Source organism: Ammodytes marinus (genome assembly GCF_949987685.1).
Source record: "Ammodytes marinus genome assembly, chromosome: 15".
Taxonomy (NCBI): domain Eukaryota; kingdom Metazoa; phylum Chordata; class Actinopteri; order Uranoscopiformes; family Ammodytidae; genus Ammodytes; species Ammodytes marinus.
In genome coordinates, this window is record NC_137219.1 from 19,168,894 (window position 1) to 19,183,258 (window position 14,365).

The window sequence follows — 14,365 nt, forward strand, 5'->3', positions numbered from 1 at the left end:
GAAAAAACAGACAAGTCTGCATGAGGGCGACAATAATAGAAGAGCGTAAACAATTACCATTTTAGTTAACAGGGTAGCTAAAAATAAACGTATCTTCAAGCTCACTAACTGACACAGAGGTCAAACTAAGAAGAAGCTAAGGGGAGCTACGATATTCAGTTTCTATCTCGGTAAGCTAGCAAGCTGCATGATACTTGTGTGTGCAGTGCATTAAATTTGCCAGCATGTTCGCTGAGTACTTGGGAAATGTTATAGTGGGTGAAAGCAAAAATGTAATAGCCTACTCAAGTTTTCTAAGTGAGTTAGTTTTCCTTGTTTAGTGTTAAATAGTGAATTGCCCAGCACAGCGCTATTTGTCGTCATGATGATTTTATTATTTTTGTGTTTATTGTATTATGTTAGGCTATTTGTTTTATTATTATTTAGTTACATGTTCATCATATTCTGGTTTGTTTAATATGTAAATACCTATTGTTATTTATTTATTATGACACATTCATTGTCTGGTTTATTTATAGGCTTTCTTACCTTTATTGAGGAATTGTTTTAATATAGTTCGAAAACCTTTGTTTGTCTACTAAAGGAAGACATTTCTAATTAATTCCAAATTAAAATCTATATGCGGACCAAGGATCCAGCCTCCAAACAAATCTCCCATTTATAGGCTGCACATCTGCCTACGTACGTTAAGAACCAGCCGATCAGCAGCCAGTGCCTGCTGAGAAGCATGAGGCTAATCAATAGCAGAATAGCATCTAAGTGAGTGAGTCACAGCTAGCCTACCGTCTCCCCTTTACACCCACCACATCTCCCTCCAATCCATGCACCCAGAAATTCCATTGAAGTGTCAGTTACAGGCAGGGAGCTTAACACCCCAGGCTACGGAGGAGCTGCCAAAAAGCCCTGGTGTACAGTAGTTGCTGTGCAGAAATATAGCGTGGAGCATTGGAGAGGCAGGTGGAAACGAAAAACAAAAGGGAGACAAAAACAGTCAGAAGATCGTGTTTGGGGATGGGGAGAGGGAGGGGGGGGGGGTTAAGCAGCAGGTGTCGGATACTGGCACGGAGACAGGAAGCAAAAAAGCAATAGAGGAAGAAATACAGGTAAAGCATGAGGGGAATTTCTTTTGTCAAAGTGGTGGTGGATACAGTTCCAAACACTAGAGAAGAGGCAGAAGAAGAGAGGAAATCTACATTGGGGAGCGCTCCCTTTGTGATTTATGTAACATTTGGCACTGTCGTATGGAAAATAGATGGAACCGCTATGAAACAGTAGACAGGCTCATGAGGTGCGTCATGGGCAGTCAGTCATAAAACATGACACACATTTAAAGTTCATTGAAGTTAGTCTATTTACACAAGGCACATTAACATTTGACTTTTCGTATATCCCCCTCTCAAGTTTTTGGTTCAGTGCAGGATCAGCCATAGTACTACAGCGCCTCTGGAGCATTCAGGGTTAAGTGTCTTGCTCAAGGACACAACGGTAGAGATGGTGTGTACCGTTCATGTAATACCAGCAACCACTAGTTTTCCAAATAACACCCTCCTGTCTGGTGCCGGGTATCGAAACCAGCGACCTCATGTTTACTGGTCGGCCACTCTTTCGTCTACATACAATCCCAATCAAATAAATGAACGTGTGTGGTTGTTTTGTGACAAAATGTGGAAAAGTTCAAGGGGTATGAATACACAAAATGATTGCAGCAATCCGTCTTCTGAACGCTGTTTCATTCCATTTCCCATCAAAAAGTGAACCGACCTGCCGTCATTGAACCAACATGCTTTGGTAAAACTTTATAATAATGTTCATTTATAAGTGATTTGTTTTTCTTTCTGTGTTACTGTGTTACCCCATGCTTCCAGTTTCTGAAGAAAGAGATTAAAAAAATTCAGTGTCTTTGTGTTTCCATCTCCCGCTGTTTTCATATCAGTGTTGCCACCAGATCTGACAGCTTTAGCACATGTGAGCCCTTGCTATCAGCAGCAAGGCCACTGCTCTTATTTGTCTGTGTCTGAGCTAAGCCATTGGCGGTGCACTCACAGAAGAAACTCAAAGAGGCTTTTTGAAACCAGGAAGAGGCTGACAGGTGCCACAGGAAAAGAACAGTGGTGGCGGCTACACTCTTACATAAGAAGACAGGAGACAATTAAAATGTGTCAGGATGGGAGAAAGATAAAGGAAGATTATCTGCACAGTATTGAATCAACAACAGGGAAGCTGCATGCAGGGGGGTTCTCAAACATGTTTTTAAAATATTTCATTCTTCTTCCCGTCCCAATTCCGCGTTCCAGAAATAAACCAGCTAAGCTCTGTCACGTCAGGCTTATAAATTAATTGTCGCTCCCTATTTGCATCCTCAAGCTTGTTCTGTATTCACACGCACATCCTCATAGACTCGCAAGCCAAACATTCCTGTGTGGATGCAGACAAAACCAGAATATAATACCAATGTACATAAAGCTCTGAAGAGCTGCCATCACTTACATTGCTCTTAAGAATGAAGAGTGCGAGATGGTTTGATGGATTTATGATAAGCATGCCTTCTTCACTGCATCCTCTAAACTTAAATGATCTGTAATGGCTGCTGGGCCGTCTGTATTTATGTCATCTTGTTGTAGATAATATAGCAGGAAAAGCAATGTGATACAATTGTATGCTGCCAGTGCAAGCCACAACGTTACATGCACTTGCAACATAACAACTTTATTTCCCAACAAATCTAATGCAACTTGTTTTTTAAGCAGAACATGCAGTGACTGAGTGGTTCACTGTGAGAAGTAAACTGCTTCAGAAGAATGCACAGACAGCAAGCGAGATTAAAACAGCCAATAATTACATGCAGCTAATTGTGCAAACACAATTGACTAGAGGGAAACTAATGCACAGATAAGAACATACACACACACACACACACACACACACACACACACACACACACACACACACACACACACACACACACACACACACACACACACACACACACACACACACAAACACACAATTAAGCCTCCCCTTGACTCTGACATTTACACACACCTCCCATCCTATCCATGCCCTTGTTAGAGAGCCTATTCAGGGGGAACAAGTAATGATTCAGTTTTCAGTCTTTGAAACATGATTCTGCCCCTTATCCCCAGAAGGTCTAACACACACTTAAAGCTTTAATTTAAAGGACCAAAAAAACACCACAAGACCCTCTGTAATGTGTATGGTTAAGCCTATCATAGCATTGTTTGCTTATATATGTTAAATACCAGTGGGTTCAAATGAAAATCAGAAGGTGCAGAAACGTGAAGGCTACCTCGCATTTCTTATGAATAATCTATGCTCTTTTCAAGTACTACCTTTACTGGAGCCCATGCTATCAAAACATAGCGGTGTTAAGTGCCAGCATACACATCCTACTGCCCACCAGTAGCAATGCTGTTTGCTTAAAGTGTCTGAACATTGCTTTGTAATAAAGTCTCTTACAGTATAAGTATAGAATATGAACCAGAGGTTCATTTTGGTCAAGAGTTAAGTGTGTCACTCCATTGCAGCGAGGGATCAAAGCATATATATACAGTACAGTGTGTGTGTGTGTTTGTGTGTGTAGTGTGGGAGCTTCAAAACATGTTTTATGGAGGCACACATATATGCTGGACATCAGCACTCACACTCACACACACACACTGGCACGGCACGCAGTGTAGCGTTCCCATGGATCTATGCAAGAAGACCGCTGTCACTCTGTCCTCAGCAGTGCAGTCATGTGTTTCCAGTGGCAGTTCATTCCATTCACATTATGGACTCAATGGGTAGACATGCCTGGTAATGATCAGTATAGCCAACAATAGTCCATACAGTCTTCTGATTTTGCAGAAGCAACATACAGCTCACGTAATCAGGAAATGTATTTGTAGGTGTAAGTGTGTGTGTGTGTGTGTGTGTGTGTGTGTGTTCGCGCGCAGTAGTTCACATGCCTGAAATGAGCTTCAAAGGTCACACACACACACACACACACACACACACACACACACACACACACACACACACACACACACACACACACACACACACACACACACACACACACACACACACACACACACACACTGCTTTCTTTTATACTTTGTTATAGGTCAGTTTGGACCCCCTGATGGCCTGACTGATTGTCATTCTGTGTAGAAGAAGATTTCAAACCAGATTTTCTAATATTATTTCTTTCACTAAATGACAACAGGAGAAATGCCTGTGGTGGGCTGCAAACACACTCAGCCTCTCCACAAATACAACAGACTACACAATATCTCACAACATCAACATAGGCTACGGTTCAAATCCAACGCCTGCAAAACCATACAGCTCCACGGTCTGAGGCAGTGGTGCTACATACACACACATGCCTCTGCAATCCAATCCGTGGGGCTAGTTTACTTGGGCAATAAAATTCAGGCTATCATTGTGTGGGCTGCTGCTCCACAATCATCTTCCCAATTAATTGCACACCAACACAAACTTACCCGCTGTGGCTGGGGAGACGCAGAGACAGCTGAGGACGAGTAGGGAAAATCTCTCCATATTTCTTGCGCTCGACGTGCCGTCCCATTTACTCTGCTGTTTTAAGCCGCGTAACTGGTGTGCCGCCGCCTTATGCCGCTCGCTATGGAATCACGCCAGTTCTAGCCGTGAGTATCGTGTCGTGTCGCGTCGTCTCGACCTGGGGGGAAAAGGGACAGCGGCGCGGCGGTCTGTCTGCCGGGGCGGCTTTCCTTTCAGCACCTCGGACAGCGCTTCATACAGCAACACACCTTCAACAGACTCTCCGCTGTCCCCCACGCGCGCCACCGGTAGCCCGCGACTTCAGTCAGTCACCGGCAACAGGCCACTATAAGCATTAGCCTAATGTTATTATCGACCGGTCTCGAGCCCTCACTGAGCTGTTGCTTTGCGTCGTCGGCTCCTCCAACTGCGTCCCCACCCCCCCAAAAAAAACCCTCCCTAAACTGGTGATGCTGGAGGTGGTGCTGGAGGATGTGCGGAGCCTCAGCACCGCTCGGATGCTGCAGACAGAGTGAAAACGTGCTATAAACCCTATATGCCTGCCACACTGACTCCTGGAGGCTAATGGGTCTGCAAGACAGCCAAGAAAAACCTCGCTACAAAATCCAGAAAATCTACATCATTAAGACTTAGCAAAAAAAAGTTAATATTAAATGCAACTTTAAGGATGTCACACAGCCTACTTGCAGGACCTGCTTATAAGCCCATGCAGTTTTGGCCTACTTTTGGTTTTATAGCAGCCTTTTCCCAATGTCTTCTGTCGTCCACACTCTCCATCTCCATATTTCTCATGCATGGTGGGGTCATCAACAAACAACAGCAGCTGCGATAACTTTCAGACTTCTTCCAGGCCTCCAGGAAAAGCGCAAAAGCGAGCGACGACTAGGCAAGCCGATCAAATGCAAACTTGTCACCAAACAGCCCTCTTCGCCTGATCGAGCACTGCTGGTGCATTTCCCCTGGCTTCACTTGCCCACTTGGTGAGCCAGTGCTCTGAATTATTTGCTGCCCACTCACACACAATTAAATATGCACACACTCTGGCCCACGCAAACAGTCGCCTGTTCAGAAAAAAGATGAAGTATATCGTCTTTTGCACAGCTCCTTCCACTTTCAAAAACAAACTTATTGACTTTTTTAACCGAGTGGACCCCCCCACCATCTTCCCCCCGCAACATTGTTTCAATACAGAAGCACCGAGAGCGCGTGGTGCAGCGAGTGTATAGAAGTGGATAGAGTATGCATCGTACATTACCTGGTGTGTTCTCTGCAGCGCGCTGTGGACTTGAAGCGTCCCGGGATATGTGAGTGAGTGTTAAGTCCCGAGTCAGAAGACACCGCCCGGCGCTGTCCCCTAGCTGAGTCCCCAAGAAGTGTTTTCTTTACACCGCTGTGCACCTCGATCCATAGCCTGCTGTGTCTGACGCTTCAGAAGAAGACATGCAGTTGGTGATGGTGAAGGGGTTATTGTGCCGTTTTGTTTAATTTGCTGGCTTCACTCTCCTGCAGGTTTTACTGCTCTCCCCCTCCATCTCTGTGTGTGTATGTAGGTGTGTGTGTATGTAAATGTGTGTGTGTGTGTGTGTGTGTGTGTGAGAGAGGGTTAGAGAGAGAGAGAGAGAGAGAGAGAGAGAGAGAGAGAGAGAGAGAGAGAGAGAGAGAGAGAGTGTGCAAATGAGTGAGAAGGATGGAGTAAGGACACAGAAATACATGCCAAAACACCTCCACCACCATTATTATGACAGTATTATCAACAAAACATACATTGCCCTTGTGAGTGTAACACTACAATAGCCCATATCATTTTATTAGGGTACTATCGCTGATATTCATGTGTAATTTGTGTCCATGTGGACTATTTCTTTACTCTTCAATCTGTACCCAAGGCATAATGTTTCATATGCTGATCTTATGCAGTGTACACAAAATCTTTGCAAAGTACAGTAACAGGCAATGAATATACAACAATTCCCTCTGAAATGAAGAGTTTTAAAGTGGCAGGAAATAGGCCGCTCAAGTAAATTACAGGTACCTCGATTTTCTTTGGGGAAACTAATTTAACATTTTCTTATTGGACATGCTGTGACAGTTAGAAAATAGATATGCACACTGCGCTGACAGCCGCCAGCCTATTTCCTCAGGCACAGTCAAGTGAACACCGCAGGCAATATGTAAGGACAGGTGTTTGTGCAGGATTAAGGTCAATTTTCTACTAGGTTGGAACAAAAAATTGAGTTTACTACATGGGAGATATTTAACAAATGTACTTGATAAATTGTGTAATTGTTCCAAAAAAGGTAACAATTTTCAGTCCCAAGAGGGTTTGATGAAGTAATTCTTTAACCCTGATTCTGTACCTGCATGGTGCTCCTTTTAATGTAGCTTTTATTGTGTTTGTGTGTTTGTGTGTAAATGTGTTTTAGTGTGTCTTGTTTGCATGTGATAAGATGTGTGTCATATAATGTACCCTTTTCAGCAGCAGACATTCGGCATACACATGTAAGCCAAAGACAAACTCCAGCCTTTTGCATGCATAACATATTTTTCTATTTGTATTCTTATTCTATTCTGCTTCTTCCCCTAGACACTACAAAAAACAGAAACAATACCAAAAAGCATACCAGCAATAGACCACATTCTGTATTACTAATACCCAGAAGGAGGAGTTAACAAAGGAGTAAAGAATGGGATGCATCCATAGATATTCAGCTCAGAGACCTCTTCATCTCTGCCCCTCTCCTCCCACACTGAGTGACCCACAAGATGTTTGGGTGTGAAACAGAAGCATCTGACACACAACACATTTCTTTGGTTGAGTCTTTTACATTAGGTGTCCATCTTCAAGGCATATGTTGGTTTCAGACAGAGCCAATTAGACTCCAAGACTGCTTTCCTCGAAAAAATAAACCCTTTTTTCCGACACGTACTTTATTACGTTTTGCATTTACTGTAGCTTACTAAATTTTGTATTAAGATGTCTCTGACGTATATTACCACAGTGGGAGTTTATGCCAGGATAACTTCTATTTCCACTGTGCCAGACATGTCACCTATAACTATAACTGTCCTGGACATCATTTCCCACTCTCTTCCTGCCTTCCGCTTTTATGCTTGCAGCTCTTGGCATCACGCCATGCTGCCGCTGTGTGTGTAAATCTTTTAATATAGGAGTCCCAGAAGCTGCCAACTGACTAGAGCGGCAACCTGGTGTCTGGAAATATGTTTCCAACCTATGTTTGCTATGGATTCTATGCTGGTTACATATAGGCCTGGTTTGTGTATTTGTTTGTTTTATCTAAAATATACAATCTTTGCAAATGAAGCATGAAAACATTGTGGTCATGGTTAGGTATACGATTTGATTGACTTTGGAAAGGAAAGGGCTGTTTAGATGTGAAGCCTCATCTCTTCTGTCAATGTGTTTTGAACGCCCACCAATTCACACTGAGCGTCTCTAAAAGCTTTTCCTAAATATTAGAATCAGTATCAGATACACTTATCCCCAGGGGGAAATTCAATGGTTAGAAGAAGGGAGGGGGACAAATTTTATTTTTTTAGTGTGGGGGAGTTTCCCTCATTAACAGCCCGTTATAGTGCTGGGGACACTTCTCTAACCTATTCATGTTAAGAACTTTTCTTAGAGGCAGAGGGAAAAACGAGAAATAATTAAAACCTTATCTGTGTGGTGATGAATTTGGGGCCACTCAGGTCACTGAATTTGGGTGAAACTGAAGCATGTTAAGTGTCCCTCAGGGCACATACATATTCTGGTTGAGTATTTTAATAAGAAAGAAGACTTGGGGGAGTCCAAAAGCAAAGAAGCAACCAAAAGCCATCTGCAATAACCTAGTAGTACCATAAATGTATTTGTATGTTGGCTCTCAACACCTAAACAGCCTCTTGCAAGATCAAAAAGACTTAGTTCAGAGGAGATGGCGACCATCATCATCACCACCTTTAACAAGCATAGTGGATTTTTGACTTGGGCAGTTTCCTTCTGGCTAGAAATAATTTTTCCAAAATGCACATGTATGTATTTGTGTGTTGTTTTATTTATAATGAAAGAAGTTTGTGTAACCCAATGTCCCGCTGCCTCTCCTTAAACCCTGGGACTCTGCGTTGTGTTTAAGTTGGTTGGTAATGGTTACGGAAGGACAACAGGACAGACTGGTGGGGATTGTGGCAGATAGTAACTGGCAGTTTATTCTCCACTTTGGAACTCTTCATTAGTTGTCCTTGTAATCAGCCTTGTATTCAGCATAGGTTAACATTAAAAACCCAGAGTTCGAAAATATAATATTTTCAGCTGCTCAATGATCGCCATGCTAGTCAACATTACTGAACAAAATACTCATATAAAACGTCAACGCACACATCCCAGATAACACTCAACAGGTAAATAAACATTTTATGTAACATATGAACTAACCAAACTGACCGGACGGGTGGTTTTAAACATAGATATTTACAAGATTGTGCAAGACATGTGAACACCGCTCACCTTGTATTCATAGGTAAACATTAAAACAAGATGGCGCCCGCGCACGGAATAAACCTAAACTATGTTGGCGCACAAGGGGCATAACATACAAATCGCGGTAAGACAGCGCCACACAGTGGTCGGTCTATGTAACAACCTCACACGTGTATACATATTAGGCAAACTAACAAAACACGCACATGAGCAATAGGACAGAGCGCCCTGTTTGGTGTGTAGGGAGAGTGTTTCCAGAGAGATAAGGTGAGTAGTGAACATCACTCAGTCAGAAAGCAGCTGAGCCAATAGAGAGCTGATGGATCAGTGGATGGTTGGATGAAACCAATACTCTGATTAGTGACAGAAAAATGGCAATTTTGTCTTGTTTCCACTTGACTGATTCTGCCTTTCCAGAGAGATGGACAACTGTTTTTTTTCAGGGGGCACTGTACAGAGATGAACTATGTGGGTAAGTTAAAAAGAAATGACCTGAATCAAACTGCCTGTTTGAATCTTACTGCCTGTTAGGAGTAGCTGGGGGTGTGCCTATTACAGGTGGAGGTAGTGCTAAGTTAAGTTGGTCATGGTGGGGCGTGGCTTCTCCCCTTATGACATCATGAGGGAGATATCTGACTGGACTCTTGAACACAGGTTTTCAGAAAGGTGGAGTTGGAGAAAAATAGATTTGTTTTTCTCATACTTTAGGAGTCCCTACACCAGAGACCCATGTTATGTTGAAAAAACATGACAATTAATTGTTTCTGTTTGGATGTGGAATTAGATTCCACTTTTCCCTCCCAAAATACAGTTTCTGCATGATCATTCATACATTTGCATCCATGAATATTGCATAATTAAAATACAAGACCCTTCGGCGATCAGTGTTCATGCCCATGCTCTATCATTTTTGCACACACACTGTATAATACTTCTGCCTTTCCTGTGTTGGTGGAAATCACTGGTTATATGCATTTTCAAAGGCCCCTTTGAGCATCAACAATGTGTTTTCAATTCATATGAATCATAGAAATATAATTTCTTGACTGATAATCGGAGAAAATGTGCTGGAGAATTGCACACATAGCTAAAGCAAATCGACCTCATTCTTTTCAAGCCCGGGCAGCCCATTGGATTGTCAACAGCCTCAACACCGGGGACAAAACTCTCTGGGATTTCTCAAATTCCTGGGGTAACAGAATGTTAATGGTCTTTGAATACAGCACTCAGCAAACACATAAAGGACTCAGCCCAAGCGAGTAATTTGTTTCTGGAAATTGGCCTCACTGATACTTTACAGTCTTCTACATTAAACACAGATCAAGCAGAAAATCAGCAATAAATCTTTTGTGTTTATGGACATTCTAGTTCATCTATGTTCCTGTGAGCTTCCACCCAGTGGAGCTAAATATTGTTTTTCTCACTATGTGATTGTGTGCAGTGTGTGTTTGTGTTTGTATTTGGGGAAAGGATTTGTACGGTCCATGTAATCACTTTTCAAACGGGGCACCAGGAGGGCATGAAGTGGAACATTAGTCTAAAGCTACAAAGGTTACGCTCAGCTTATCCAGCTCTTTGAAGTGTCCCTTCTGCTCCCTTTTGCCTCCCTGTTTTATAGTGAAAGAAACTCTGGGTCACACCTAACTGGCTGGTGATATGTTGAGACACACTGGGGCCAAGAGCAAAGGATGTGATTGCACACCTCAATAGAACAATTCAATGATATTAGAGATATAATTATTGTGACACACTAGCTTGTCTTGTCTTGCTATGCACGTGGGCACGCCAGCTTTACCAACCAGGATTGGGTTGCACCAGCTATTCATGAGTCCATAAATTTGAATCTTTCCTTTGTTCATAGGTACTACTTACTAACTAGAGATTTACTTAGTTGCACAATTAAAAATGAACAATTGTCTCAGCTAGTAAAGACTTTGGTAATGATGCAATTTGTTGCCAGGAAACATCTATACCACTGTCTTATCAAAAGCAATGAACTAAACAATAAGTTATTGAAGTATCAATCGAAATATTTCATAATTTAGTTCTATTTGTTTATATTATTAAATAGCCCTTATCAATTTTCTTGTCAAATATGTCGACTTTTGATGGGTAACTTATCAGTAGCCATCCGGATTCCACAAGGGGAGCCAACGCTATGATATATTGCCTAGTCTGCAGCCACCATAATAATGGATGAAGTGGTTGACCAAAGGTCAGCAAATAACCTCAATCCTGAACCTCCATTATTGTCTATATATTCATTTTTAGTTGTTATAGGATTTTGAATCCTATTTATATTGCTGCCAATCCATGCTTGTTTGTGACAATTCAGACATTTTGCCCTGCTTTTAATTTGAAATTGATGAGGCATGAAGCTCAGCCATTATCACTTTTAGTCAGAAAGTAAGAACTCCCACTGACCAAGCACTATGGCCATAGAGGATTATTAAAAAAAAACTGTCAAGTGTCCAAAACAGTGGCTGAAATCCACCACCTGATACAGCATTTTTATTCTTATACAAAGAATGAGACAGCAAAAAAAAAAAAAAAACTCTGGCATGAATATTTTACACATTCCAATATTTCCTTATGTGACATTGGCGATTTAGCAACCACTTCCTGCCTTTCAAAAGGAGTTTAGATTATGAGTTCTGGCAGGTCGCTTGGAGGTGAGGACCAGGAGGGGAATTCTTTCCAGGAGGGGTGGAGTAGGAAGTGAGGTGTGGTGGTCTTTGTTCCGGTTTCAGCATGATAGGATTCAAACTCTCAAATACTGAGCTGTGACCGCAGGCAAACGGTATGATTAAACCTGCCAGAGAAAGACAACAGAAGAAGTATAATTCACATATGGAGCAGGTTAAAAAAAACTTCAGTTCTTTCTCTCTCTCATTCCATCTTTACTCTGCATGGAGCAACTGTAGCTCCTGGATGATTGGGTTACTGCTCATAATCCCATTACAGCGCTGTGGACTCAGAGTTCATTTGTAGCTTTGTGGGAAGACACACAAGCTTCCTTCTGAAAATAGGAGAATGGGGAACTGGCAGCAACTCACAGACTTTAAGCTCCTTATGGCAGAAGCTGGTAGATGAAGCTTTTAAACTGACCGAAAATTCAACTAAATACATTTTATTGGCACAACCCTTTTATGTTCAAAAAGTAAATGCCTTTCTCTGTCGATGTGCTCGCTCCATAGGCCAATTGCTCGCTTGTCGATTTAGCATTTCTGACTATTTGATGAAGGGCAATGTTATCTGTCAATATGCTTTGATGAGACTTGGGACAGTCAGCATGTGCCTGTTGGATTATACAGAGCAGAGCCTGGCAGTATTAGATTGCAGAGTGCATCCTGTCAGTCTTTTCTCTGTTTTTTTGCTCGTTATTAAGCGGTTCAGCTGCATTATTTGTTTTGAGTAGACTACAGTTGCTTAATACAGTGTATTAGTACATTGATTTTATTGCCTATACATTTATTACCTTCCCAAACCTAAACCCCCAAAATGTAAGAACATCTTCTCAAATGTTAGCTGTAAACGTTAGCATGTTTGGCTAAGTAGTGTAACTAGAGGATTTGTAACGGTTGGGTCTGGAGGACACAGGCGCGGAGACAGTATAAGTAAAAGATGATTTATTTCAGGAGAAACCAGCAGGGTGTTAGGACCGTGATCCGGGAAGGGAAACTGGCTGGCATGGGGGTCCAGGGAGAGAGCAACGGGGCAAGTCCAGGGGGCTGAGTGGAAGCAGGCTAGAGCAGGCAGGCAGGAGGGGTCCGAGGAGTAGTGCAGGAGAGCTAGGGCTGGAGCTGGTGGCTGGAGTCAGGCCGGGAGAACTGTGGCAGAGAAACAGGGGTTAACCAGGAAAAAATGCAAAAAAAAGCGGAGCTGTAAACAGGTGAGCAAGAGAGAGAACTGACTGTATGAAAACAGAAGCTACAATCTGGCAGTGTCTGGAAGGTAGGCCCGGGTATATGAGGAGCAGTTGATGAGGATTGAAGGCAGCTGTGAATGTTGTTGATTGACTCCAGCACACCTGGCTCCACCCCTACAATTAGCTCAGCACAAAGACAAGGGTGAAAGGGAAAACACACACAAGGCCAAGGGGCCCAAGTGGGATCATGACAGTATTAACCAAGCATTACTTTGTAAGGCCAAGAGGCACATCATTAGCAAGCTACATTATTATATAAGGTTTATTAAAGAAATAATCAATTCATTTATATATCTGTAAAAAAAGTAATAAATATGGATTTAAATTAGACCAACATAAATATGTTTTGTGATGTAGCCTATATATTTTAAGTTAAGATATTTAACCGTTGAACAATAAGTTGTTTTATCAAGCATTACATTAAAAGTATATATATAAGTCAATTTGGAGTAGTTCATTCATACTTTTTGCATTGCTGTCTATATAAAAACCAATGCCAACCTATTTTGCCACAGAATATTGTCATGTGTTTTCAATTCTGAAAGTGTGCATGTACTTGCTCTTGCATTTGGTTTTACAGGCTATACAGTTGTATATATATATATATGTGTGTAACTGTGTGCCTGTGTAAGCTTTTCTGCACCAGCTGCTATGTGACCGAACCGAAGATGGTAAATCACTGCAAGCAGGCAGTGAAGAAGACCTGCCTTCTGTTTGGAGCAAGGGGACCCAATCCACTTCTCTCTCTTGGACAGATAAAGGAATTCGGGCTGGGGATGCAATTACAGTCGTCTGCTTTCCCCTTCCTCACTGCCATCTCTCTCTCTCCTGTGTCAGCCCGACCTTTACATCCTCTGAGTCTGAAGAATCACAGGCTCCTTAATGACATGCAGTCTCTCCCCTTTGACCACAATACTGTCTTATCTCTCTGACTTTTATTTGGTTTTAGTCTTCTTTCAATAACTTTTGCCACTTGCCTCTTCTTTACATTTCCGGGGTATCTCCACACTTCTTTTTTGTAATCTTCTTTTAAACGACTTTTCTGATACCATCTCGCAGTCTTTAAGCATTTGGCTGTATATGAGACGAGGAGATTTAGGGCAGGCCTGCGACTCGGAGCTGTGCGGCCTGCTCATGCAGGCAATCCAGCCGTCCACCCAAATAATGGCTGCCATGAATCAAGCCATGAACGAGACAGCCAGTGGATTCAGCAGCCACGGTCAGCACTCCTGCCTTTTAACTAACCCTACGAGTGGACGATAAAAACTAGAGCGGAGGCTGTTTGTGTGGAAATGAGTGTCGAAGGCTCCTGCTCTCAGGTTAGCCCAATGATTTGATTTGGGGGAATAGTTACAGTGAAGAGGGAGCATTTCCTTCCTGTGGTGGAGAAGTCACTTTAATTGGGCCACGTTTTG

The 14,365-nt window shown here is 42.4% G+C and overlaps 1 protein-coding gene across 1 annotated transcript in view; it reads right to left on the bottom strand.

The window, feature by feature from the left end:
* fndc5a (fibronectin type III domain containing 5a) overlaps nucleotides 1-4,625 on the bottom strand; it is a gene marked incomplete at its 3' end in the record, with an annotated part of 31,865 nt that extends 27,240 nt beyond the window's left edge. Inside the window, exon 1 of the mRNA XM_080041978.1 lies at nucleotides 4,509-4,625. Coding sequence (XP_079898104.1) covers nucleotides 4,509-4,566 — 58 coding nt within the window. The 5' untranslated portion in view covers nucleotides 4,567-4,625. The remainder of the gene's footprint in view (nucleotides 1-4,508) is intronic.
* Between the last annotated feature and the right edge of the window lie 9,740 nt (nucleotides 4,626-14,365).